General features: G+C 45.5%; 1 protein-coding gene across 1 annotated transcript in view; it reads left to right on the plus strand.

Moving 5' to 3' along the window:
- Positions 1–22,513, plus strand: part of hsd17b12a (hydroxysteroid (17-beta) dehydrogenase 12a) — a 130,070-nt gene extending 107,557 nt beyond the window's left edge. Inside the window, exons 7-10 of the mRNA XM_039744235.1 lie at positions 12,335–12,416; positions 13,074–13,139; positions 18,755–18,904; positions 22,178–22,513. Of these exons, the coding sequence (XP_039600169.1) occupies positions 12,335–12,416; positions 13,074–13,139; positions 18,755–18,904; positions 22,178–22,285 (406 nt within the window). The 3' untranslated portion in view covers positions 22,286–22,513. The remainder of the gene's footprint in view (positions 1–12,334; positions 12,417–13,073; positions 13,140–18,754; positions 18,905–22,177) is intronic.
- Positions 22,514–27,645: the final 5,132 nt, after the last annotated feature.

Here is a 27,645-nt window from a genome sequence, read left to right on the forward strand (position 1 = left end):
AGATCTTTTAGTCAGATGTTTCTTTGATGTACTGAAGTAGAATGACAAGCACTTCAGAAGATTCAAAGGCGTTTATTGACAACTCCATGAAGTTTATGCTCAGAGTGAATATTTGCATTGTTGGCTCTTCTTTCTTTTTCATGACCTCTGCAATTCACCCTGGCAGGCTGGCAATCAACTTCTGGGCCCAATCCTCACTGATGGCAGCAGCCCATTCTTGGAGTTTGTCAGAATTGGTGGCTTTTTGTTTGCCCACCCACCTCAATGGGATTACGGTCTGGGAAGTTTCCTGGCCATGGACCCCACAATTTTGATGTTTTGTTCACCGAGCCACTTTGTTCTCACTTTTGCCTAAAGGCCTGGTGTTCCATCATGTTGGTCACCAAACTGTTCTTGGGTGGTTGGGAGAAGTTGCTCTCACAAGGATGTTCTGGTCCCATTTTTTATCCATTGCTTGGGATCGAGGGACACCGCCAGTGCAGAGCTTGTTCAGGAATGGCAGCAGGTAGATATGAGTGAGGCAAAGAGTTTTGGAGAATGGCCTGGAGGGTGTCAAGAAGGGCAGAAAAGAATCCAAGAAAAACATCAGGGACAGACTGATATTCTACAAAAGGTCCAGGGATTGGACTGCTGGGGTAAAGTCATTTTTTTCTGATTATTCCCTTTTCTGATTGTTTGGGGCATCCGGAAAAAAGAAAAGGTGAGCGGTGCTACCATCAGTCCTGTGTCATGCCAACAGTAAAGCATCCTGAGACCTTTAATGTGTGGGGTTGCTTCTCAGCCAAGGCAGTGGGCTCACTCACAATTCTGCCCACAAACACAACCAGGAATAAAGAATGGGAGCAAAACATCCTCCGAGAGCAACTTCTCCCAACCATCCAGGAACACTTTGGTGATGAACAATGAACAATCCAGCATGATGGCGCACCAGGCCATAAGGCCAACGTGAGAACTAAGTGGCTCGGGGAACAAAACCGCGCAATTGTGGGTCCATGGCCAGGAAACTCCCCAGACTTTAATCCCATTGAGAACTTGTGGTCAATCCTCAAGAGGCGGGTGGACAAACAAACCGCCACTAATTCTGACAAACTCCAAGCATCGATTATGCAAGAATGGGCAGCCATCAGTGAGGATTTGGCCCAGAAGTCGATTGACAGCATGCCAGGCTGAATTGCCAGTTGCCAGGAAGCAGGCCATCTTATGTGGTGGCAACACGTACCAATGCTCTAATTCCCCCACTGGGGGGGGAGACCTGCTAAATAGACAGACCTACAACATGGAATCCAAGGGTAGGGTGATTGTCTGGCCAAAGCATCTCAGGGGGAAAAAGTGCATTTGCACATGTCTGGTGTGAAGTTTGGGGACATTTCAGGTCAGGAGACTCCCTGTGGTATGTCCCCAGTTGGACTGTTTAGTTCAAAGGTGAATAAGACCCTGCTCAGGGTTACGCAGACTTGGAGAATGGAGTGATATTTTAGGAACATTAGAACAGTTGTGACAAGAGCAGGCCATTCAGCCCAACAAACTCGTCCATCCAAGAGCAGCACCCATCTTGTCTCTCGAGTTGTATGTCAGATCGTCCCGTCCTGCCCGTTTCAGACTCGCCATGAACCTGGATGACCTTCAGTGGAAAGGGATTTCGAAACGTTCCCAATGAATTGGACTGTGTGTGCCACAAATGTCGGGATCAGACCGGACCTGAAAACAGACAATTAGTTTATTGTTTAAATACCCAAACGACGACAAATTTGCTTTTAGTTCACGCCACTCAGGGAGAGAGTGGCATGTGGCTTCAAGTTGATGAGGTAGAGCAAAATAAAACAAAAAAAAAATGCAGTGTTAAAAATGCCAAATGAAGTAAGATATGGAATCCTGCACCTAAGGCCTGGGCACCCCACAGCAGCGCAGCCTTTACAGTAAAGACTCGGGAGAACGTGCACAGACGCCCACTCGCGAGCTGCATGCCACTTTCATGGGAGATCCCTGTTGAGCTCTTATGACTAACGGTGTGTTCCAGGGAGCGGTGGAAGCACCTCAGTTAGCTGCTGAATCATCGGCGCTCAGGATCCCCTTCTCTCGCAGTCTGCCCGGCACAGCTCAGGGCCGCTTCTTACGCAACACAGCTAAGAATGTTGGAGCTGACTCATGGTGACTAACATAGCCATTTCCTAGCCTCGAAAGGTGGGTGGGTGATTTCCTCAATGCCAGGCATGCCAATAATCAGAAAAGCTTGGTGGCTGGGAGTTCCCCTTCTATTATTATCTACTTACTGCTTTGTAGACGGGGCTGTGTGTGTAAATGAATGTGTGACAAGGCGCTGGAGCCTCGAGTGTGAGGTGTGGGCATTTTATACCATTGTTCATGTCCACTGGGGCTTGGAAAAGGAAAATAAATGGGCTCAGTTCACCTGAAGATGGGCTGGCACTGGGCATAGCGCTGAGTCTCCCCCTGAGTCTACACGGGTCCACTGGTGTCCCAGAGGTGCAAGTGTGTGTGTCGCGTCAACTGTATAGTGCTGTACATATCTATGTCTGTCTATAATATAGTGCCTTACATGTCTATCGACTTGCCATACAGTACCTATCTATCTATTATATAGTGCCTTACACAGCTATGTCTGTCTATCATTCATATACAGTAGTGCCTTACCTATCCATCAACCTACTCTATAATTCCTTAAATATCTGACAATCTGTTATATAGTGTCTTACATATCTTACATAAGATATATCTATTATATATCTTACATATTCTATCTTTATGTGTACTATATGTACTGTATTTAGTAATTTGTAAAATGTATTCTTGTATTTTGCCTGAGAACTTGTCACAACGCCAGTACACCTGCACTTGGTGAAGGAGGAGGTTAGGAGCAGGCACTGATACAACACGTTACTGCACCCCACCACACGAAAGACCACCGGAGGATCCCAAATTAGGACCCGAGTGCAGCCGTACAACGGGTGACAATTCAGCACCACACTCAGTGAAGAGCACAATACAAAAATGAACTAAACTGAAAATATTTATCAGTCTGTCAGTTACATAGTGCTTCGCATTATCAAATGTATCTGTCAGTCTACTATACAGTGACGTACACGGATAGCGCAGAACTGTCTATCTGAATATCTCTTATATAGTGCCTTACATATCTATCACTTCGTTTGTCATTCTACTATATACTGCCTGACATCCATCTATCTATCTGTCTATCTATCTGTGTGTGTGTAATATAGTGCTTTATATATCTATCATGAAATTCCTTACTTGTCAATTTATCTACATTTTTAATCTTGCCTACTGTTCTGTCATATCATACGATGCCTTACATGTCTGTGTGTCTTATTACAATAGTCCTTGCATACCCACCGTATATATTTTATGGGCCAGACTGGTGTCTACTGTATAGTGGTGTACATATCTATATCTGTCTATAATATAGTGCCCTGCATGTCTATCGACTTGCCATACAGTACCTTAAATATCTGTCTATCTATTATATAGTGCCTTACACAGCTATGTCTGTCTATCATATCATATAGTGCCTTACATATCCATCAACCTACTGTACAGTGCCTTACATATCTATCAGCTCATCTGTCATTCTACTATATAGTGCCTGACATCTATCTATCTATCTATCTATCTATCTATCTATCTATCTATTATATAGTGCCTTTCACATCTATCTACTAATTATATAGTGCCTTTATATATATATATATGTATGTTTATATGTATATGTGTGTGTGTATATAATGTGTGTGTGTGTAATATATTGCTTTACATATCTATCTATCATAAAATTCCTTACTTGCCAATTTATATGAATTTTTAATCTTAATCTTGCCTACTGTTTGTTCTACCTTATCATATCATATGATGCCTTAAGTGTCTGTGTGTTTAATAGAATAGTCATTGCATATCTATATATTTTATAGTGCCTGACATCCATCTATCTATCTATCTATCTATCTATCTATCTATCTATCTATCTATCTATCTATTATATAGTGCCTGACATCCATCTATCTATCTATCTATCTATCTATCTATCTATCTATCTATCTATTATATAGTGCCTTTCTCTATCTATCAATCTATATATATCTATCTATTATATAGTGCCTTACATGTCTGTGTCTGTCTATTTCAATAGTCCTTACATGTCTATGTATTTTATAGTGTCTAACATATCTACCAATATAAAATACTGTGTGTGTGTGTGTGTGTGTATTTCTGTCTAATTAGATATACTGCTTTATAGGTATATAGTTAGGGACTTATACAGTACATACATCAACAGGCAGACAGACAGATGGCGTCAAGATCACAGGCTGTGGTCCGAGTGTCTCTACCAGAAGACAAAGACAGCATTAAGTTACCATTAAAGTTTTAGAAGGGAAACCTAACAAAGGAACCCTCGTGTTGATCAGTTTTATTTTTCAGTAGGAAGTTGTATGTGTGTTCATACTGCACGTGTGCACTTGTGCGTCTATAAGGTGTGTGTATTGATTATGTACGCTGTACTCTGTGCACGTGACAGTATTGGCCCTCCCTATGAATCTACATGCAGTGCACACAGTATACAGTATGTGTGTGACGTTGTGTGTGGATGCTGTATACGTGTACGTGTGTGTGTACGAGGGCGCTTGTTATTCATGATTGTGTACGTGGCTTCTGCTTTGGTTTTCTCACAGAGACAGACGCACAGTATCCCTTAAGGCAAACCCAAGTATCTGTTTGTGCCCGGTGGATATTTGAAGACATCTACAGGCTGGGATGCTGCCGCCTGTAACTTTGGTGCAAGCCCCTTTGGTGGACCTCGGCGGGGCCGCTGCTTCATGTCACTTCCCTGAGGGCTGTGGACAGACGGACCCCTCTGTGTGTCTTTCTTTTGTTCTTCCCTCCCGCCTTCATCAATTCCTGCTCACACAGGTACCTCATGCCTCAGAACCGTATACTGTAGGTCGTGCATGGAAAGTAGTTTCCATAGCAACAATAGGGGCAGCTGGAATGAATATAGCATGCTGTGTGTGAGCGTGGGCGTGTGAGCGTGCCGCTGTATGGCCGCGTGTGTGTGTGTGTGTGTGTGTGTGTGTGCGCGCGCCGATTTGTTGAATGGGCTTTTCTCAGACGTCTCAGTCTTGTGGATGCTGCTGCTGTGTTTGTGTCGGACTTAAAGGATGGACGGGGAGTTTGCAGTGCTGCGTGCTTTAAGACCACAAATATGCAAAGATAAAAGTGATTGTGATCTAATATATCGGCTTAGAAAGGCACTTTTTGCAAAACACTTAAAGAAAAAAAGCTGTATTTTCATTTGTCTACAGGCATAGTAATAAAAGGCTAACATAATGCAGTCCATTTACTGGTATGTAAGTGATGAGGTCAGGGGTCGAGAGGGGGCGCTATACACTCGCCACATGTTATGTACGGTATTGACTGCTTATCTTTATTAAAATGAGCAAACTTAACTGTATTTAGTTACTTTTGCCTCGTGTTGTGTCCTCACACCTGCCTGTACGGAGTTAATCTCTCTGTCATTTGCACTGAATTAGAGACTTGCGTCTCCTCCTCAGTGGCCGTCGAGTCCAAGTAGCTGTTCTGAATTTTGTCCGGCCGTATGTGATTGTACCCATCCAGCTCTTTGCCGGTCATCCTCTTTTACACTGACCTTCGACTTTGAGGAGCGAGGTGTACTTCCATCAGGCACTTTCTGAAAACACGAAACTCTGAAAGCCCGGCCCTTGCCGTTCCCTAACAAACATTCTCTCCCGTTTCCCACAGACAAAGCCACATCGATTCTGACGCATCCTTTCAATTACAGTCTGCATGACTGTCACCGTAACGTTAGAACATCTGGACAACTGTGACGAGAACAGGCCATTCAGCCCAACAAGCTTATCCATCCTATTCACCTCAATTGTCCAAAATAAGATGAAGTTGGGATATGAAGGTCTCTGAAGTCCTGCTGTCCACCACACTATGTGACCATTTATTCTAACATCTGTCTAAAAATTTGCCCTGAAGTTGCCAACCATGTCTATGTGTTCTTGCTGCATAATTTATTTTAAAGTCACCATCTCGATCCACTGGACTAATTCACTTCATAATTTTAAACACTTCAGTCAGGTCTCCTCTTCATCTTCTTTACTTTAACTGTAAAGGCTCAGCTCTTTTAATCTTTCCTCATAACTCATCCCCTGTAGCCCTGAATCAGCCTAGTCGCTCTTCTCTGGACATTTTCTAGTGCTGTTATGTCTTTTTTGTAGCTTGGAGACCCAAACTGCACCCAGTACTCCAGATGAGGCCTCACCAGTGTGTTATAAAGCTTGAGCAGAACCTCCTGTGACTTGTACTCCACACATCAAGGCGCTATATAACCTGACATTCTGTTAGCCTTCTTAATGGCTTTTGAACACTGTCTGGAAGTCGATAGCTTAGAGTCCACTACGACTCCTAAATCCTTCTCAGAAGGTGGACTTTTAATTTTCAGAGCTCCCACTGTGTATGCAAACCTAACATTTTTACTTCTTCCATGTAATTATTTACATTAAGTTACATTACACTTCAACTGCCACAAATCTGCCCAAGCCTGTGTGCTCATTTTAAAGTCACCGTCTTGATCCACTGGACTCATTCCTTTCATCATTTTAAACACTTCAGTCAGGTCTCCTCTTCATCTTCTTTACTTTAACTGTAAAGGCTCAGCTCTTATAATCTTTCCTCATAACTCATCTCCTGTAGCCCTGAATCAGCCTCGTCGCTCTTCTCTGGACCTTTTCTTGTGCTGCTATGTCCTTTTTGTAGCCTGCAGACCCAAACGTCACCCAGTACTCCAGATGAGGCCTCACCAGTGTGTTATAAAGGTTGAGCTGAACCTCCTGTGACTTGTACTCCACACATCAAGGCGCTATATAACCTGACATTCTGTTTGCCTTCTTAATGGCTTCTGAACACTGTCTGGAAGTCGACAGCTTAGAGTCCACTACGACTCCTAAATCCTTCTCATAAGGTGGACTCTCGATTTTCAGACCACCCATTGCGTATTCAAACCTTACATTTTTACTTCCTATGCCTAATTCTTTACATTTACTGACATTAAATTTCATCTGCCACAAATCTGCCCACCCTGTCTGCTGTCCAAGTCCCTCTGTGATGATTTAACAGATTTGAGATTATCTGCCAATCCGCCTATCTTGGTATCATCCTCAACGTACGTCACATGGTTCGGCAACATTATCTGCAAATAACAGAAGAACACTCCAGTGATTGACCAATTCATTCAACCCCCCCACTAAAGAACTTTCAAGGTGGGTGGGTGTCAACAAAAGTCGACATAAAAAATTAAAGACTAACTAACCATTGAGAAAAGTCACCTAAAATGTTCCTAAGGTTTACTTTTATCCGCTAGGTGGTAGCAAAGACCACGAGATAAAGATGAATTGCCATTCATTTTCCATTACAGCATGGCATCAAATGCCAGCAGCCGCTCTCGTCAAAAGAAAATCCGCTGGCCGAGATGTGTTGTGTATTGTCGATGACTGTCACATGACAAACAGCATCAGCTGAGCAGCACCTACAGCGTGGCAAACGACACGACTTGGCACCGCGGGCGGTTGGTTTTTTTGAAAGGCACTAGATCATACTCTTCGAAATCTCCATATACAGAGAGCTCATACTGTACAGGTGTTAGTTACACAATCTGGAGGTGGACAGAGAACCTCCATAGAGGTAAACCGAATGCCAGGCAGACGCAAACAAACGTCAACTTTAGGTGCGTTAAACACCCTGTCAAGCTCAGGTCCGGAGTGGAGGGTCTTTAAAATTCTCAAAGGAGTCGTTGAAGTTAATTCTTTGGACTAAAATGGTGAAGCCCACCAACAACAGGAGCCTCCTTTTTTTGTTGGTTATTCTTTCCATTTCATTGTTTCAGAGCCCATGACCATAAGGTGTAGACCTACTGGGAAATGAAAAGCTTCATCTGAGGAATTAGCTGCCACTTCTGCCACACTGACTGGTACAATGTCTGCAAAAGTGCCACTCCATCAGTTCTGAGTCAATCGAACAAGACAAGACCCCCAAGACGTCTGATATCCTCCAGCCTGGATTTGCTCCTCACCCCCTTTACTTGCAGAGAACAAGCCACTCTTTTCTGGACTTCAGATGATGAGGGGCCGATTCCCGTCCCTCATTTGTTAAACGCGTCATGTGGGAGATCCCACCCTTGATGGACTCCGAAGCCCAGACAACAAACACGGGGGCCTGAATGGCTCAAAACCCCTCACTGCTGAAGACCCTTCCACAAGGTATCAAGGGGTCCTGAGCTTTTCTAAATTAACACAGCACATGTAGATGAATCCAAACCACTACTGAGCATCTCCACAAGGACCCACAATCAGAAGTGTCCAGATAAGCTCGTTCTGCTCACCAAGCGTGGCGCTGGATGACGATTTGCGTGTTGATCAGCACGTGCAGCACATGTGAGGGTCAGGACCCCATCGACCAATCTGCGTTTCTTCACTGGTCAACACAAAAACAAAATCCACATTAGTTCTCCCCGATCTGAGGTCCAACTCCTGGATGGAGGTTCTGTTTAGGTGATCTGAATAGACCACCAAGGCTTAGAAGCGTGAGCCTCGTTAAGTGGAATTCACCTTCTTGAGAACAGGGACCACCACTGCAGTGCCAATGCCAAGACAAGGAGGGGGGGGCTTTAGTTAAGTGAACACCACAGTATGCCGGGTCTCAGGAAGCAGAGCTGGAAGTGGCAGAGTTGAAGATGCTGCGAGTGATGATGGTAGACAGGATTAGGAATGAAGACATTAGAGGGACAACTCAGGTGCAACACTTTGGTCACCAAGTGACAGAGGCTACATTGAGATGGTTTGGGCACGTGCAGAGGAGAGAGGAGGGGGTACATTGGGAAAAGAATGTTGAGGATGGACCCACCAGGCAAGCCTAAAAGAGGAAGGCCAAAATAGTGGTCTGTGGATGTGGTGAGGGAGGACATGAAGGCAGTCAAAATGATGTAAAAGACATGGGGACAGATGGAGATGGCTGATCTGCTGTGGCGACCCCTAAATGGGAGCAGCCGAAAGAAGAAGAAGAGTTCAATGCAGGATTACAGGTGTCTGGAGCTGAGGCCTAAGACAGGAACCAACTAACCCGAGACGGGACACCAGGCCACTGCAGGGCCCATGAAAACACAAAATCGGCAGTTCACCTCACACTGTGGGACGAGAGAGACAACCCATAAAGACACAACATGGGTGGCAGAGGCGAGCAGGGCAGGAGCGGTCAGGTAGGAGTGTGAGTCGCTGTGCCACCATGAACTCTAACATGGATTACAAAACACATTGTAACAAGCACCGAGACGAAAAGACAAAGACACACCAACAAATGATTCACAGTCGTACTTCGAGCAGATCACCTTTCACTGTTAAAGCCCGTGAGAAACACCCCGTCAAAGTGACAGTCACTTAAACTAGACGGGCTGTTCCACTCTCACAGTGGCCCCCGATCGTCGTCCAGTGTCACTTGTCCTGTCCCTCTCTGTGCCGTGACTACATTTCGAACGCCCTGAGGGTCTCCACCTGTTTCTCAATGAGAAAGTTCCAGAGCTGCAGCACACCTGCTGTCAATCACCCGTCCAGACCCCGCCCATCTCCAGGGTGACCATGCTGCCCGTGTAATAAAGTGCTGCGTGTGTCATTTTTGATGAAGAAACTTTCAAGAAATTATCAGTAACGTTGTTGCCGGTGATTTTCTTGCAGTTTCATAATTATTATGAATCAATTTTGCATCTTTTGTTAGTAAGAATTCCAAGCCATCTCATTGGCTGCCAACTCTTCAAAGCCTCAGCTGAGCCGCTCATGCTTTGCTGCTGGGGTTTTCTTAGGCAATGTCGCCATCTAGTGGCATTAAGTTAAGTTAAGTCATTGTCATGGTTATTATTCATAAACACAGTAGCTGGAGCTCACCATAATAAAAGGTGCTATTAATGTCAAACACGAGAAACAAGACACTCATGGTAGTTCCCAATGAATCAGGGGATAGCGAATGTCCATTGTTTTAAATTACGTAAGTGTTTCCTTATGTGCTTTTTGTCTACAGTTTGTTCTGGTGTCTTCTAGCAAGTAGAACAGCTTCTTTTTTTCACTATTTCAGTAATGTTTATATTAGTTCTAAAATTCTTTCATTTTAAAATCATTTCATCTGCATGGATTTGCTTTAGTGATATACTGTACATTCATGCATTTTCTAATCTGCTTCTGCAGTTCAAAGTCGTGGAGGACCAGTGCCTAACATTGGATTGGGTACAAGGCAGGGGATGGCAGCCAACCTCAGGGCACAGACGGGCACATACTCACATTGGCATGGGGTGTGGAGGAAAAATGTAAGAATCCAGAAAAAAAAAAAACTTCACAGAGAATATTTATCTGGATGTTAATAATGACACAAAGACAATGAGCTCCTGCTTCATATAGCGCCTTTCAACACGCCGTACTGGCCCGTGGTGCCTGGCAGGTGCAGGCCTGTCTCATTAGTGATCATGCATTGAATAACACAGCCGACTCCTCATTGGGGCGACTTGTTCTTTGTTGTAAGACTGCTGCTGTACCTTCAGTGATCTCAAAGGAAACTGAAAGAGTGTCTGACAAGGTCTGCCCGTCTGTCCGTCTGTCGTAGACTTTCATTCATACCAATCTACATGTCCGCTATACACCGATGAGCCACGACATTCAAACCACTGTAACGTCGATCATCTCCTTCCAGTGGCACCTGTCAAAGGGTGCGATGCATTAGGTGGCAGGTGAACAGTCTGTTCTGGAAGGTCAGGTGTTGGAAGAAGGAAGACTCTGACAAGGGCCACATTGTGACGGCTAGACGACTGGGTCACAGCATCTCCACAGTGCCAGGTCTTATGGGGTATGCTGTGGTTATTGCCATCCAAAAGGGGTTCAAGGAAGGACAACCGGTGCACCAACAGCAGGGTCCCAGGCACTCATGACTTATTGATGCACATTGGGGTGAAGGCGAGCCTGTCTGGTCTGATTCTACAGATGAGCTGCCGTAGCACAAATTGCTGAAAAACATAATGCTGGCCATGAGAGGAGGGCGTCAGAACTCCCAGTGCATCGCAGCTTCCTACAAACAGGGTGGCATAGCCACAGGCTGGTCACCAAAACCCCTTGCAGTGGGCACATGAGCATAAAAAATGGGCCATGGAGCCAAGGAGGAAGGTGGCCCGGTCTGATGATCTACGTTTTCTTTTAGATCACGTTGACAGCCGGGTGTGTGTGTGTGAGTGAGTTTACCTGGGGTAGAGATGGCAGCAGGATGCTCTGGGTGATGTTCTGCTAGGAAACATTGGCGCCTGGCATTCATGGAACTTTGACGTATACCACCTACCAAACCAGACCACATACACCCCTTCATGGCGACGGGGTTCTCTGATGGCTGTGGCCTCACTTCAGCCCGGCCACTCAGCAAAAATCATTCAGAAATGGATTGAGGAACATGACAGAGAGTTTAAACGTGTTGACTTGGCCTGCGAATTCCCCAGAGCATCTGTGGGGGGGTGCTGGGAAAACAAGTCTGATCCGTGGAAGGCCCACCTCACAGCTTACAGGACTTGAAGGATGTGCTGCTAACGTCTAACGTGAAGCCAGACAACACGGGACCCCTTCAGAGGGCTTGTGGAGTCCGCGCCTCGAAGGGTCAGAGTTGCTTTGGCCGCACAAGGGGGGCTTACACAGTATGAGGCAGGGGGATTTATGGATTGGCTGATTGGTCTATAGTGCCTTTCATATCTATCTCTTATATAGTGCCTTTCCTGTCTATCTCTTATATAGTGCCTTTCATATCTATCTCTTATATAGTGCCTTTCCTGTCTGTCTATGGGTCATGTAGTTAATACCTTTGACTGTCTGTCTTTCCTATCTGGTACCTTTCTTATGTATCTTACTCTTATATAGTGCCTTTCATATCCGTCTGTCTGCCATAATGTTTCTGTTCATCTATGGCTGTTCACGTCTCTATCTTTTCTGTCCATCTGTTATATAGTGCCTTTCACCTATATCTATCATATCTAGACCCTTTCACGTCTGTATATTTCTATTTCTGTGTTGGTTTACATTGCCATTCCAGGTTCTGTCATATAGTGATTTTCATGATCGGTCACCAGTCTCACAATTATTTTCACATATTACTTTACAGCTGAAGTGACACACTCAGGGTCTAAGTGTGACTCATCGCTAGTAAAGTGAACTTGGGGTCACTGGGGGGCTCCACTGCACTGCTCAATGCTTTCTTCTGCTCCTTGTTTCAGGTCCAAGGGGGTGATTCTGAACATCTCCTCGGCTAGCGGCATGTACCCGGTGCCACTGCTGACGCTCTACTCTGCTACCAAGGTGAGCTGAAGTCCACGTGCCGCCTCGGTGTACGCCGTGTGTCTAGCGGTCCGTCTATCTGTCTCTTTCCCCCCGCTTGCTCTTGCTAAGCTGCACACAAACACATCTCTCCTGCTTTTAACCCTTCATGCTCTTACTGACTCTCGGAGTGGTGGCCACTTTCCCAACCACTAGGAGGCCACATTTGAACATCAGGATGCCAACTGACCTGTTGTACCATCTATTGGAATGTGGGTGGGGGAAACAAGGAGAGCAGCCAAGCAGCAGTGCAGACCACCGCCGTCTAGAAGGTCCTGTTTTTCCGCCAGGGTTTCAGTGGACCAGATATGGAGTCCAGACTGCCCCCTGCTGGGATGCCCGTAAGTGTAACTAAGAGTGACAAAACACTTAATGGCAACTCTAGCCAATCAGATACTGTGCCCGATGTTAAGCCTGTTGATTGGCTAACAGTGGCTAACTGGCAGGAGAGTCGTTTTTGGGTGCCACGCCAGTTCTTTTTGGTCAGTGGCATAGAGCCAACAAACAAAGGGAACGACTTGAGGAGCTTTGAGAAAAACGTGCTGGAATGAAGGAGCCGGGACTGGCGTGTGATTGGCTGTGCTCCTTTGAGGTGTCACATGACTAACTCCTCTCTTTCTCTCTGTGTCTCCTTCACAGGCATTTGTGGATTTCTTCTCCCGAGCGCTGCATGCCGAATACAAGAGCCGGGGGATCACTGTGCAGGTAATGCACTTCCATGGCACTGAAGAGGAGGCCGACTCCTCTGTCTTCTCATGATTGTATACCGTTGCAGTGGAAACCATCACTCGCCTAGCAACAGCAAAAACTTGCATTCACTCACCTAAGGCTGTGATGCCGTTGGGCCTTAAGGGCATAGCGCGGCTTCCCTCGTCGTCTTTTTTTTTTGTTGTTTTTTTGTTTTTATGTCTTTTAATGCTTTTAAGAAAAAAGGCATTCAGAGGATTGACATTCATAATTTTCCACAGCAAGAGGGATTAGAAAAAAAAATTTAAAAAAAGCTTTAGTTATGAAACAAAGTGTTTACAGTCTGAAAATGTAGAGATGCTGTTCTCGGAAAAGAAAAACGAATTGCAGAAAACGTCGGTGTTGGCCCAGATGAGGCCACTTTTTATTTATCTGAATAGTCCTGTCTAGGATTTGTGAATGTTTGGGGCCGAAAAAGAAAGGAAAGTTGGGAACTCCGACATGAGGCTCTGAAGCAGGAGTGCCCAATGCGTCAATCGCGATCGACCGGTAGATCGTAAAGGTAGTGCAGGTAGATCACGTTGCATAAAAAAAAATGTTTTTAAACGTTAAGTCTATCATATATCCTCCCTATGACATTTGCCACTTGATTGACATACAGGGCGGCCAGTCTGACATCTCTTCTCTTCTAACACGCTGGTCATCCCGCACTCACGATCAAACGCGCCAGCTACTGCAAAACTCCGGCTGTGATCGAGTTAGCCTTCCAATTTATATCGACTAAAGAAGGGATTTAACAAAATGTTTGAGGAGGGCATGGGCTGGATGTGGAATTGGAAGAGGATTTTTTTTCTCACAATGTCACAATCGAAGTACGTTTGTCTGATCTGTCAATCTATCATTGCTATCCAAAGAAGGAAAATGTGGAAAGGCACTTTGGAACTGTTCATAAAAACTACGAAACTGACGTCCTTCAGAAAAGTGATCTGAGAAAGAGAAAGGAGAGGGAACTAAAATCGCAGTTAATCGGACAGCTGTCATTTTTCACTCGGCTGAATTCAAAAGCTCCTTGACTGCATTATTCGGCTCTACTTATTTATGTGAGTCAGCCTTTTCTCACATGAAGATTATTAATTCCAAATACTGTAGTGACCAGAAATGTATTGAATTGTTATTGTGCCATAAAGGTTATTCAGTTATACGACAACATATATTTTATGTGTAAAGTATACTCAGTGTATGTGTGTATATACAGTGGGTACGGAAAGTCTTCAGACCCTTTGCTCCGTATTTAGTAGAAGCTCCCTTTTGAGCTCATACAGCCAGGAGTCTTCTTGGGAAAGATGCAACAAGTTTTTCACACCTGAATTTGGGGATCCTCTGCCATTCCTCTCCAGTTCTGTCAGGTTGGAGTGCTAAGGACCTCAGACTGGGCCGAAGGTTTACCTTCCAACAAGACAAGGACCCTAAGCACACAGCTAAAAAAATAACGAAGGAGTGGCTTCACAACAACTCTGTGCCTGTTCTTGAATGGCCCAGCCAGAGCCCTGACTTAAACCCAATTGAGCATCTCTGGAGAGACCTAAAAATGGCTGTCCACCAACGTTTACCATCCAACCTGACAGAACTGGAGAGGATCTGCAAGGAGGAATGGCAGAGGATCCCCAAATCCAGGTGTGAAAAACTTGTTGCATCTTTCCCAAGAAGACTCCTGGCTGTATGAGCTCAAAAGGGGGCTTCTACTAAATACTGAGCAAAGGGTCTGAATACTTAGGACCAGGTGATATTTCAGTTTTTCTTTTTAATAAATCTGCAACAATTTCAAAAATTCTTTTTTTTTGTCTGTCAATATGGGGTGCTGTGTGTACATTAATGAGAAAAAAAAATTAATTGAAATGATTTTAGCAAATGGCTGCAATATAACAGAGTGAAAAATTGAAGGGGGTCTGAACACTTTCCGTACCCACTGTATATATGTATATATAGATATAGCATTTTTAACGTAGGTAGATCATTTCGACCTGGTCATTTTAAAAGTAGCTCGCAAGCCGAAAAAGTGCGGGCACCCCTGGTCTAGAGGGAAGCCCACCCTGCCACATTGGTGGCCATTTTGAGGGAGATGGAAGTGAAACGACTGAAGGCCGAGAGGCAGCTTGGAAGTGACGTCCTGTTGAGTTGTGTTCAGAGGAGAGAGGAAGGTTGGAAGTTCAGCGCATTGCTGTGCCCACCACACGGCAACCCCCCGAATTGAGATCCGAGTGCAGCTGTGACCCTTCAGCACCACACTGATGGAGTGCCAGTCCTGCCAGCAAACCCCCAAGTTTTCCCTGCAGGTTTGAGGAGCTGCTTGCACCAGGGCTGTGGAGTCGGTAGATAAATCTTTAGTTTCTGGTACTTCTGACTCCGACTTCCCGACTCCTGTATTTAATATCCTGATGTATCTTCCATATTGATTAAAGAAGGCAAACATACACGCCATTGAACCACAGATCTACTGGATAGGAAGCTGACTCTCTACCGTATTGGCCAGTTTAAACAAAAGACAAGAACCCCACAGCACGCACCTCCACCTCCATCATTACACTTGTTTATACTCAAATGAAACTTTTAAACACATTATATCTGAAATAAAATGAAAACACTTTTTGTAATGCACCATAACCCAGATTACAATATGTGAATGTCAGGTTTATAATAGCTCAGCTGAACTTCACACTATCTCGTATGCACTCGGCTTTATTCTTACATCAGAGAAGGGCTTCATTCTGACTGTCGTTTGTGAAATGGGACATTTGAACTTACATTATAATTTTAATTTATTAGGAGTCGGAGTTGGTAGATTTTTTTTTGCCTACTCCAGGTACCCAAAATTGTCTCCGACTCTGACTCCACTGGATGAGGACTGACGTCATTCCCAGGAAGAAGCACTTGCAGGTCAAGTCACCATTGACGTCTATGGGATTCGAACCTGCAGATCCCTAGCATCAGAGCCGCCACTCCAGAATGAGACAAAAACGGAGAATTTGTTTGTATTTTTTCAACAAACTCATGAATACTAAAACACTAATACAGTGTACGTTAATTACATAAATTACACAGTGTGTGCGTGTGCGTGTGTGTTCATTGTTGACAGAGCAGATCTTCATGCAGATAAAAGTCAAGGTGAGATACCTGGAAATTCACCCTGACATGCTGGTAATCAACATCTGGGCCCACTCCTGACTGATGGCAGCTGACCCTTCTTGACGATTCAATGCTTGGAATTTGTCAGAATTGGTGGGTTTTTGTTTGTCCACCCCTACGCCTCTTGAGGGTTGACCAGAAATTTACCACAGCAGTGTCTCCCAACCTGTGGGCGACCCCCCGACAAAACCGTGGACAACCCTCACCACTCGCGCTCCGTTCACAGCGGCAGCATGGCAGGTGGATCGTGGCCAATCAGGGACCTCCCCACTCCCAGTTGTGACAATCGTGCTCGATTTGCCGAGGAGGAAAAGGCATTGATGATCGCCCTGTGGTGACCCCCACTTTGACGATTGCCCTCGATTCACCGAGGAGGCCCCCTGCCCAGACCACTGTGCGAAATTCATGGACAGAGAAGGTGGGTTCCAAACACACTGGGGTCGTGAAACACTGAGCACAGTTTTGGCTCCTTATCTCGTGAACGAACTGGAACCGTTCAAAGATTCGATGTCGAGATTTTGATGATTCTTGACGTTTTAGACCTCCATGAGTCCGAAAATACCATTTTTGAAGTTCTTTCTGTGTGTGTGTGTAAACACGATAACTTGAGTGCACTTTCACTTGGGTCAAGCAGATTTTGCATCCAAGTATTTGGTACAAAACGTAGATTTCTATCAACTTTTTGGTTATTTCCGCTAACCAGAAGTGGTACGTTACCTTTTATTCATGCAGCTGCAGAGTCTGATTTATTTAACTTTTATAATAATTGTTCAATATGTTATTAATTTGATTTGATTTGTTGTTGATGGCACTGTAATGTACAAAATATAAATATATAATCATCGTCTTGCGGATTATTCCTCAAATATCCACCCATATCTGAGCATACAAGAAAGTCGAGGGGAGAGCACTCCCGATTTTTCATCTGAAAAAAACGCAAAGCTGTTTAGTTGCAATTTATTTTTTTGAACATTTAACTAAGCTTTGGTCAACCTGTGGCTTTGCTGCCTGATCATTTATTAAAAAACAAAAAAAAAAAAAAAACACCACCAACTGGCCGCTACAAAATGTGAAAATGTCTCCGCCGTGTGGTGAAGACTTGCAGTGCAGTTGGCTTGTAGTAATTTTACTGCTTTATGATTCATTTACTGAACAAACTTACTGCAACACAGGGTGTCCTCCCATCAGCCTTACCACTTAATGTCAATTGTATTCTGCCCAACCCAACTGGTTTTTGGGGGTGCCCGTGCCCCCAACCCATTACATCAGGTCTCCCAATAAGCCACATTGCCAGTATTTCACATTAGACAAACCGCAACACACACACACAGCATTTCTTGACGATCGGTTCAGCCAATCAGCAAACGTACAGATGACGTTTATGACATCATTCTCACACATCTGACAATCCCCCTAAAACCCATCAAGAGTGACAAGTGTGTAAAGTCCGACTCCAATGGCGACAAGTGAATAAGGGTTGACACGGGCTCAAGTGGATCAGTGTGTGTTTGCCTCCATTATTTTATCCTAACGCTGCCCCCAAGTTCATGGTCTGTGTGGAATTTGCCCGTTCTTTGCCAAGCAAGTCACCCAACTTTAAATTGAACTGAGCAGGTCCTCCATATGCGAAACAGAAAACCTAAGGGGACAAGCCCCCCGAATCAAGCAGGAGCTGAAGATGGCTACATTAGAGGCTTGGCAGAGCATCCGCAGAGAAGACTTTCGGCACCTGCTGGCGTCTATGAATCGCAGACTTCAAGCAGTCATTGCATGCTGGGATATGCGACAAAGAACTAAATATGACAACGGCTTTAATAGACCTGCCATTGCTGTGTCACAATCATTACGGTGCATCCCCTGAAATGAGGGGACAGTGTAGAAAACCTGCTGTGTGACCGAAACGTCTGCAAATCCCCTTCAATGAAAGTCTGTCACAATGTCAGAATTGTCTGATTTGTCATCTTAAAGTGTGGAGCAGAGGGGGAAATCAAGGAGGAATGGGTCTTTATCTCAAACCTTAGGGAGGGCGCTATATCTTGATTAAAAGTAGTTTTCATTAGATTTTTTTTTTGTAATTTTCTTAGGGGTTCTGTAGATTCAATATTTTTTTACTTAGGGGTTCCGCAGTCCCAAGAATGTTAAGTAAAACTGGTCCAGGGTGACAAGTGTGACAGTCGTGCGACTCACAACCCCAAATTGATTCTTGTAATTCGAGAGGGTCCTGTACATAACATAAGTGTGGACTAAAAGGAGGTTCCTTCAGAGCACAGTTGTAGATTTTTCTATCTGCGACTACAAACTGGGGGATCATGCCTTTAAAAAAAAAAAAAAACTGTAAAGGCGTTGGTTTCTGGGTAAACTTGTTGACATGACTACAAGTCTAAATGTTCCATTTGTTTCATGTTGTGATTCTTTTCTTTCTCTCCTCTGGCACAATGTCCACCGCACAGAGCGTTTTGCCCTTCTACGTCGCCACCAAACTGAGCAAGATCCGCAGGCCGACGCTGGACAAGCCCAGCCCGGAGACGTACGTACGATCTGCGCTGGGCACAGTGGGGCTGCAAGAGCAAACCAACGGCTACCTGCCTCACGCAGTGCTGGTGAGTAGTGAGACTGGGGGGCTGAAACGTCACGGGGGTCATGCACAAGGGCAAAGAGGATCTGTGAGATTGACACGAGTGGCCAGAACGCCAGGGTCTAGCAGCGCAACAAGGATGAAGACCAGATGGTGTCCGGGCACAGCCGAGTCATTCAAACTGGCATGAGTGAGCTCCAGAGCTGCTTTGTGCCCTGAGCCCTCCTCACTCACTCCTGGCCCTTTGCTCAAGCCTGCCATGAATCAGCACTGTGCTGTGCGTGTTTGAATTACCCATAAGCCACCACAAACGTATTGTCTGTTGCAGTTACTGCGTCATTTTCAAATGGCCTTTTCCTTTTGATTGTTAACCCCTTCTACACCAGTGATTATTCAGGTGTCCTCTCAGTTCATGAGCCCCCACTAGAAAATTCCCTGAGGAAAACTTCGAGCACAGCACAGTTGGGACCCGCCAGTCGACTTTGATATCGCGCTCTTCACTGAGCACAGGCACAAGTTCACAGGTAAAATACCAGTATAAAGTCGGCAGATTCCTAAAAACTGAACAAATGCGCGGAAAGAGACAGATTTGTTTAAATACACAGGAAAACCAAGTAGTCTGCAACTGAAGAACAGAAACAAACCGACCTTCCCGAACCGGGCCGACGCCAAGGAAGGCAAACGTAATGTGACCCTCACGTCGATTTATGACATCCCACAAGTCCCAAGCAAAACTGGCGTGTGTGTGCCGGCTGGCTTGTGATCCCAGTGACGGACTGATGACCCATCTGTGGGGGGTCTCTGCCTTGACCAGTTGCTCCTTTAGGCTCCGCCTCCTCCCTGTTATTTCGTAAATTTGACAGATCAGAACAGAAATCTTGGTAACACTTTAGGTTCAGGTACTGCAAAAATGTAACGAGACCTTAACAAAGACATCTGTGGGTCTTCACAACGCTTATCAGACATCAGTAGGTCGGTCGTTCGTGTCTGTGCTGTGTGGCTAATTGACGTGCTGCGAAAATGACTTGTTAATATGAAGGATTCACTGCTCTTGTACTAAACTAGCTGTGTAAACCCGTGTTGAAAAAAGCCTGGGCTCCTAGAAACCATGGATTCTGGCACCTCGGTCAATCAATCGCATCGCTTGTGCATTAACGGCTAAGGGAGGTTCTCTCTCCTCGGAGGTTTCGTTTTACCGATGTACTCGTCTTCATTGTCTATCAGCAGCTAAGTGAGCTTCTCTCTCCTCAGCGGTTTCACTTTGGTGACGGAGTCGCTTTCTTTGAGCTTCATGCTGCAGCCTCGCACTTCTGGGCCGGACAGACAGACAGACAGACAGACAAACAGACTTCCACGTGTAGACATTTATATGTAAGACTGGGGGGCTCTGCGGACACCCTCGGGTGGGTGCTATGCGCTAACCACTCCACGGATCTGCCACTCGGATGTACAATTTAAACAGATTGTTCCTTTCATGGGAATTGTTACTTATGCATAATAGAACTAACTGTTTTACATTACAGCGAGTAATTAACTATAGTAAAAAAAATAGTAAAAGGTAATCATTTGAAAGAAAATTGTGTTTCATGTTACGTTATACATTTTCATTCTGTTTGGCTTTGAAATTAACATGCAAATACTTTTTCAACTTACACTTTTACTGTAAAACAATATTTGGAATGAACTTTTCGTCAATAGCACATTGAATTTGGATTCCGTGTTCGAGTTACATCGTGACAACTCAACGTATAACTGCCCGTGAGAGAATTTTGTTTCTTTCTCTCTAAAAAATAAACCGACTTTTTCGAATGTTTGTCCCTGTGATTTGTCAATTGTCATAGCAAAAACTATTCTAACGGGAAACTGTGAACGTTTCAATACGAATGGCATATCAAGATCTCCCTTGGTGTGTCTCATGTTATCTCCTGAAGATGTGCTACATTAACTTTATTGTCGCCTTTTAAAATTTGACATGTCAGAATTGTTCGCCCAATTTTCAATGAAACTAATCTTGTCCTACTGCATAGTCCATCACTCGTACATAAATTACACAATAACGTTACGATTGTTGTTGTTGTGTTAGATTTATATCTTTTGTGAAAGTATTTATTTGATGTTTGGACTTCAGGCTTCATACATTATACAGTTTATGCCTACATTTTGTCATGTCCTACTAGAATATAAAAAACGTTTCTGTTTTAACAATGTGTGTACACAGATTACTGTAGAAACAGAACAGACATGAAATGCGTGTGTTCCAAACAACGATCTATTATTTCCACTCTAAAACTCCACTTCACTCCCAGAAAATCAATCAAGGCGTGAGCTGGGAGAAGTTCGTGCACGTTCTAAGTCGGTGGGGGGGATGGAATAGCCGGCTGCTTGCAACTTTTCTTTATCAGCACATTTAGAGGACAAAAGACGCTGGTGGAGAGGTGAGAACGATTTTAAGAAGCGATTTAAGGTGGGACGGATTTTCGTAGGCTCTGGTAATTCTAGTGTTAAACGTTCAAAGCGCTGCGAGGAGGAGGAGGAGGAGATGATGATGATGATGATGATGAAGCAAAGCAGAGGTAAAAAAAACTATTTGTTTCCCATTGTGTCACCGTTTAAGAGGGGGTGTCGGAGGAGCGACCGCGTCACCAAAAGTGGCTGGCATGCAGCACAGGCCGGGGGTTTGGTGAGTGAAGTGAAGCCCCCTAGACAGATAAAAAAAAAAAAATCCAAAATATAAAAATGGGAATAGCTATGGAAGATTAGGAAGAGTTCCACTGGACTTGGAGGACGGTGTGTCATTCTTGTTCTATTCAATGGTGGACGTGTGGCCTGACTCTGCCAGACTCCATTTATGTTAATCCATCCCCGAGCACTTTGTTTCCTGCCTCTTATTTTAAGCCGATCTGCACTCCTTATGTTATTTTTTAACGTTTGTAGTTTACCTGAGAACTTGTCAGAGTGCGCTGTGCCTCCCTCGGTGAAGGGCGCGATACAAAGGGTAAAGTTCACTGAATTCATGTTTCGGCCATTTTGTGGTATTCACTTTTTCTTCCTAATTTCCATTCTAATATTTCTTAGCAATAGCCAGGCCAGTGTGATAGTGAAAAGTCCACTGTGCCTGCTGACACCACTGTCCCCTAACCACCCCTTTTCTACAGCCTCGAGCCCTCCAGCTGGGTCAGGGTGGCACCCGCCCGTTGATTCGATTTCAAACGAACACCCGGTGGACTCCCTTCTTCACCCTCACTGCCTCCCCTTGGGTTTGTCACCTGCTGATCTCCTCCATTTTGTTTTTCCCCAGGGCTGGCTGACCACCTGCCTGATGCCAGTCAAGCTGGTCATGAAGCAGTCCATGAATATGAACAAGAGCATTCGGGCCCGCTTTCTGAAGAAGCAGAAGGAAAACTAGAGAAGAACGGACAAAAGCCAAAAAAAAGCAACACCGGCCGGCCGCAGACGTCCGATTGTTCACTGACGTCCAGAAGGCAAGGCTTCAATTAAAAAGTGGATTATAACCCAATTTATAAGAGGGCAGGATACTCGGGTTTTGCATCTTTTTCTTTTTTAAATGTAGGAACGGTTTATAACATTTGACTTCCTAATTGGTAATAAACTAAGCTGACTCATTCATACATAATTTGCCGGTCAGATTTCCAGTCTCATTGTGAGCTTTGCCAAGCGTCCCCACTCGCCCTCTTGTCCCGTTCGTCCGCCGTCTATGATTTTACTTTTGTCTTTGCTCTGCTGTGGTGTTGGGTGCCAAGGCACAGCTTTGTGATTTAACAGTTTAACGTTTTTTCATTTTTGATTGTTTTTCGAAACTCGCTTAGTCCATTCATTCTGCCAGGCTCACCCCATCATCTTATCCATGACTTTAAACTTCTTTTCGGATCTTCTTCACCCTCATTTATGTGATCCCTGAACACGTCAGCATGGCACAGGCCCAGTGGCTTGGGTGCGGGTGAGGCGTCTCCAGTCCACAGGGTCCGGTGTTAGTTTGTCTCAGGCCTGCCATTCATGTGGTGTGCCTACCTACCACTTTAGTGCCCTTCAGAAGAAGCCATTTTAGATTGGATGAGGTGGCCAGCAGTGGGCTCTCTTTTCACTTGTTGCTGATCCCTCAAGGCTAACGGTCTGTTCATGTAGCGGCCAGTCCATTATCACACCAGCAGAAGGGGCCAAGACCGAGAGGAGTCGCAGCTCACGGCTCAATGGCGACTCCAGTCTGTACTGGGAACTGAGAGGGACGGCTGCGAGGAGGAGTCTGTGGTCTGGCGAGCCACGTCCTGCTTACAGAGGAATCGAAGCATTAAACACATCGGAGAGTCGCAGTCAGGGTGGCTGATGGAGCGGTTCTTACAGATGACACGGCAGTCGTGACCCGCTGGCCTGGTTACTTTGAGCGGCTGTTTAACTCCTGATCCTCCGGCTGGCATGTTAGATATCTCCGAGTCCACGGCTTGTGATGGTGATCCTCCAATGAGCTGTGAACCCCCAATCTCACCAGCTGAGGGTAGGGAAGGCTGCAGGGATCTGTGGTATGCGGGGTGAACTTCTCCAGGCTGGTGGTGGTAAGGCTGTCCTCCTGGCATTGCCAGCAATATTTGATTTCATTTGGGAGATGAGAGTCATCCCAACTGACTGAAAAACGGGACTTGTCATCCCTATCTGGAAAGGGAAGGGCGATCACCTGAACTACAGGGGGATAACGCTGCTCTCGGTGGCGGGTAAGGTCTTTGGTAGGGTCTTCCTCAATAGGATCCGTGATCACTTGCTCACCTACCAGCGACTGGAGCAGTCTGGTTTAACACCTAAGAAGTCTACCCTCGACCGACTGCATCCTGGCACTGAGGGTTCTCATTAAGTACAAACGCGAATATCGGCAGAGTTTCTTTGCAGCCTCTCGATTTTCGTAAAGCGTGTGACTCAGTTGATCGAGCTGCCCTGTGGGTTTATGGGATCCCCTCGAGGTTGCTGGATATCATGGCCGGCCTGCACACTGGTACTGTGAGTGCTGTGCAGAGTGGAGACAGGACCTCTGTGTTCTTCCAAGTTGATTCTGTGGTTCATCAGCGGTGGGTTCTGCTCCTGCTCTGTTCAATGCTTGTATGGACTGAGTGGTGGGCAGGGTCGTGGGGCCCGATGGCTGTGGGGCATCATGTTGATGAAGAAAGATTCACGGATCTTGACATTGCTGACGATGCTGTGATCTTCATGGAGTCAATGGAGGCTCTGATCGGGGGTCTCGAGAGACTAAGTGAGGAGTCGGAGTGTCTGGACTTGCGAGTGTCCTGATAAAAACCAAAGATCTAGGACTTTAATGACCTCCTGGACACGGCCATCAGCAGCGTGTCTGTCTACAGAGAGAGTGTCGACCTCGTCATCGAGAGGTTTTTACTTACCTCGGCGGTGACATTCATGTGTCTGGTGACTCTTTCTGTGAAGTCGGTAGCTCAGCGTTTCCCAAACTCAGTCCTGTGGCTGCAGGTTTTTGTTCCAATCAGCTTCTGTTTTTCATTGGACTCCTGGGCTGACTAAGTGGTGTGTTATCTTCCAAGTTCTCAGTTTTGGGAACAACACAGAAATTTTAAAACTAAGTTTGGTAAAAAAAATATATATATATATATTAAAATGTACCAAACAGTTCAATGTATTTTTTATGTTATTAACAATATTCTCCTCTTGATTTTCATTCGTAATTGTTTCTTTAATCCATTATTTGCTGATCAGTGGCCTGACGCTTTGATGATTGCGTGTTCCTTGCCAGCGTGTCTGCTCTGCTCGTTTTTAATTGTCATCAACAAGATACAACGAAGGGAGCAAACTGTACAGAGAAAGGGCAAAATATAATAATTTAAATCTCTTAAGAAAAGCAGCAATATTTTTAAATGTCTTATAAATGTAAAAATCACGCTGCTGTGCTTTTCTGAATGTCGAATAAAAGAAAAATGAATAGCAGCTAATTAAATGAGAGCAGCGTTATCAGGTGTTGTCACCGATTAGGAATCTGGTGGGAACAAAGACCTGCAGCCACGCACTGGGGGTCCCCAGGAAACACTGAAATAGACAGATTGGGGGGGTGTGGCGCTCCCGATATCTCTGTAAAAGGACGAGGGTCCGAGTCTTTCGAGTCCTGGTGCTTCCTGGCCGCTGTCCAGTCTCTAAGGAGAGTCCTTGGGTCCCGCTGGTCTGACTTTGTGTTGCTTATGGCGTCCTGAATGAGGCGCATGACCTGCATTCCCCGAGGGTGATCCGGCTCACAGGACCCTCATTGTTGAGGCCCAGGGGATACCCACGTACCACCTATAGACAGTGGGACTGGACCAGGCCAAGGGGGTCATTTCTGGTGGGTGGACTGGACCATCTGTGCCAACCAGGACCCCGCGTTCTTTGATCGTGTGGTGGCTGTACCAGTGCCTGTGCAGTGAGAAGGCCGAGCTGAGTTCAAACTTGCATTCAGTTGCCAACCGCACTTTGTTGACTGAAGTGGCCCAGTTTGCCCAGATGCCTGAACTGCTGTGGTGTCGTCACTAAGTCTTCCCCCTCTTCCTGATTTGCTGTTCTCGCTTATTGGTGACTAGCCGACCTCGGCGGCTCTGCACACGCAGTAGTGAAACAGGACAAACTTTCAAAATCAAGAAACAGACGGGCATCGCTAGCTAAGCGGAGGTGAGGTGCGCTCCAACATGTGGCGAGGGGTAGAGTGCTGGAGTGTCAGTGAGGAGACCCTCGGCCCGCTGCGTGTCTCTCTCAAATTTACGCAAATAAATCGGTACGGCAAGCAAACTCTGATACTTAGTGCAACGAGAGAAGTCGCAAAATCAACCGGTATGTTCAAGAAAATGATAGAAAAAAAAAAAAAACAACCCCGATCTAAATCCGTTAAGTCGTCCTCTCGTTTGCTAGCTAAGCAGATGTAAGATAAGCCCCAAGGCTGACGCGCGAGTGAGGATGGCCACGCCCCCTCCCCGTGTCTGACGGATTCGCTTAAATAAATCCGTACTGCAAGCAAACTATAATACTTAACTATAAGACTATAAGACGCAAAATCAACCGGAATGTTCAAGAAAATTATAGAAAAAAATCCGATCTAAATCTGTTAAGTCGTTCTCTCGTGAACAGCGGACAGACAGACATTGGACTTTAAATATATATATATATATGTTAGAGAGAGAGAGCGCGAGAGACGCAAATAGATGTGGTGTCACACACACACACACACACACACACGGTGGTCCTTCTTCTCCACTATGAATTGCTGATTTGAGGTCCCGCCACAACATCTCCACGAGGCTCAAGTCCGCACTTTGACGAGGCCGCTCCTTTCCAGCCGTTCACCCGTGGAGTTGCTGTTTCGCTTCAGATGGTTGTCCTGCTGCGTCACCCACCTGCACTTGAGCTGATGAGCAGATATTCTGGTATTGAACTCCATTCACGCTTCCCTCAGTTATGACAAGTCGCCCGGGCACCGCAGCAGCTAGCCAGCCATCCTCACACCGTCACACTGCCACCACCGTGTTTGACGGTTGGCGTGACGTTCTTACGGTGGACAGCTGTGTTAGCTTCACGCCAGATGTTACGGGACACCCATGTCTTCTAAACAAGTTTGACTCCTCGGCCCACAGATTGCTGGAGGTAATCGAGCTGGCAAATGTTAGACGAGCCGTTGTGTTCCTCTTGTTCACCTCGCGGCTCTCCCACTCGTATCGTTTCTCTTTGTGATGGCGGCCTTAACGGCACTTCCTTCGATGTTCAGCTGGCTCTCTTGGAGTCCTTCTGCTGCTCCAGGTCTTCTCCATTTGGAGACGATGGCTCTCATGGTGGGTCACTGGAGTCCAACCCATAGTAACTGTGTCATTTCTTGGTGGGCTCGCTCTTAAGGGTCTACTGAAGCGAGGGTGGGTTGACTTGTCTGGTCGATGGACTCACTACGGTCGAATGTCTCTTTCCTTGTGGGTGATGTTCTGTAGGTGGTGCTGATTTTTTTTCTCCCTCAATAAATCAAATGATCATTTTTTAAACTGTCTATTGTGTCCACACAGGTCGTCTTCTCTATTGAGTTCTCAGAGGGACGTTGAAAAAGTTTCTGCATTTTTATATTTTCACTGGAAACGGTTAGGAGGAGTTGAGTATTAAAAAGTTGGTACGACGCTGGGCAAACTGCATCGCAAACGAAGGCGACTGTGTAGAAACGTGATGCCATTTGTGTTTGAAATTCTTAATAAATAGTTAACAAAAAAAACAGTGCGGAAACGTTTTGAACGTCCCTGGTATGAAATACATAAGTGTTACGAATAAGAACAACTCGGGGAAATTAGGAAGGGGACCAATACTATTTCACACCACCACCATGACGTACCAGCGTGCTGAACTCTCCGGAGGAGTCGTCTTAAAATGAACAAAACCAACAGTCGAGGCGGCAGAGCCAAAGTGTAAACGCCACGCGGAGGAGGACCACACGACCTCGCTGTCTTCACGATGGCCACCGTTGGGCAAAGCAATCTGACGAGGGGCCACGCAGCCCCTACAACACAAGACAGTCAGGGCCAAGGGAGGAGGTCTCGTCACAATCCCAAGAGTTTGACTGAACTGTGCCAGCTCACCAACCAAGCAGTTACAGTTTTAACAGGTAGGACTGGCACAAAGCAGCATGTGGGTTCAAAAATAAGCATCCAATAATACAAAATGGCCAGCGCAGTGGCGCACCTACAGTACCTCATGGCAAGGAGGCCAACACCATAAGGGTCCTGAATCAGCATGTGTGCCCTG

The sequence above is a fragment of the Polypterus senegalus genome, chromosome 1, assembly GCF_016835505.1.
Source record: "Polypterus senegalus isolate Bchr_013 chromosome 1, ASM1683550v1, whole genome shotgun sequence".
NCBI classification, from domain to species: Eukaryota; Metazoa; Chordata; class Cladistia; order Polypteriformes; family Polypteridae; genus Polypterus; species Polypterus senegalus.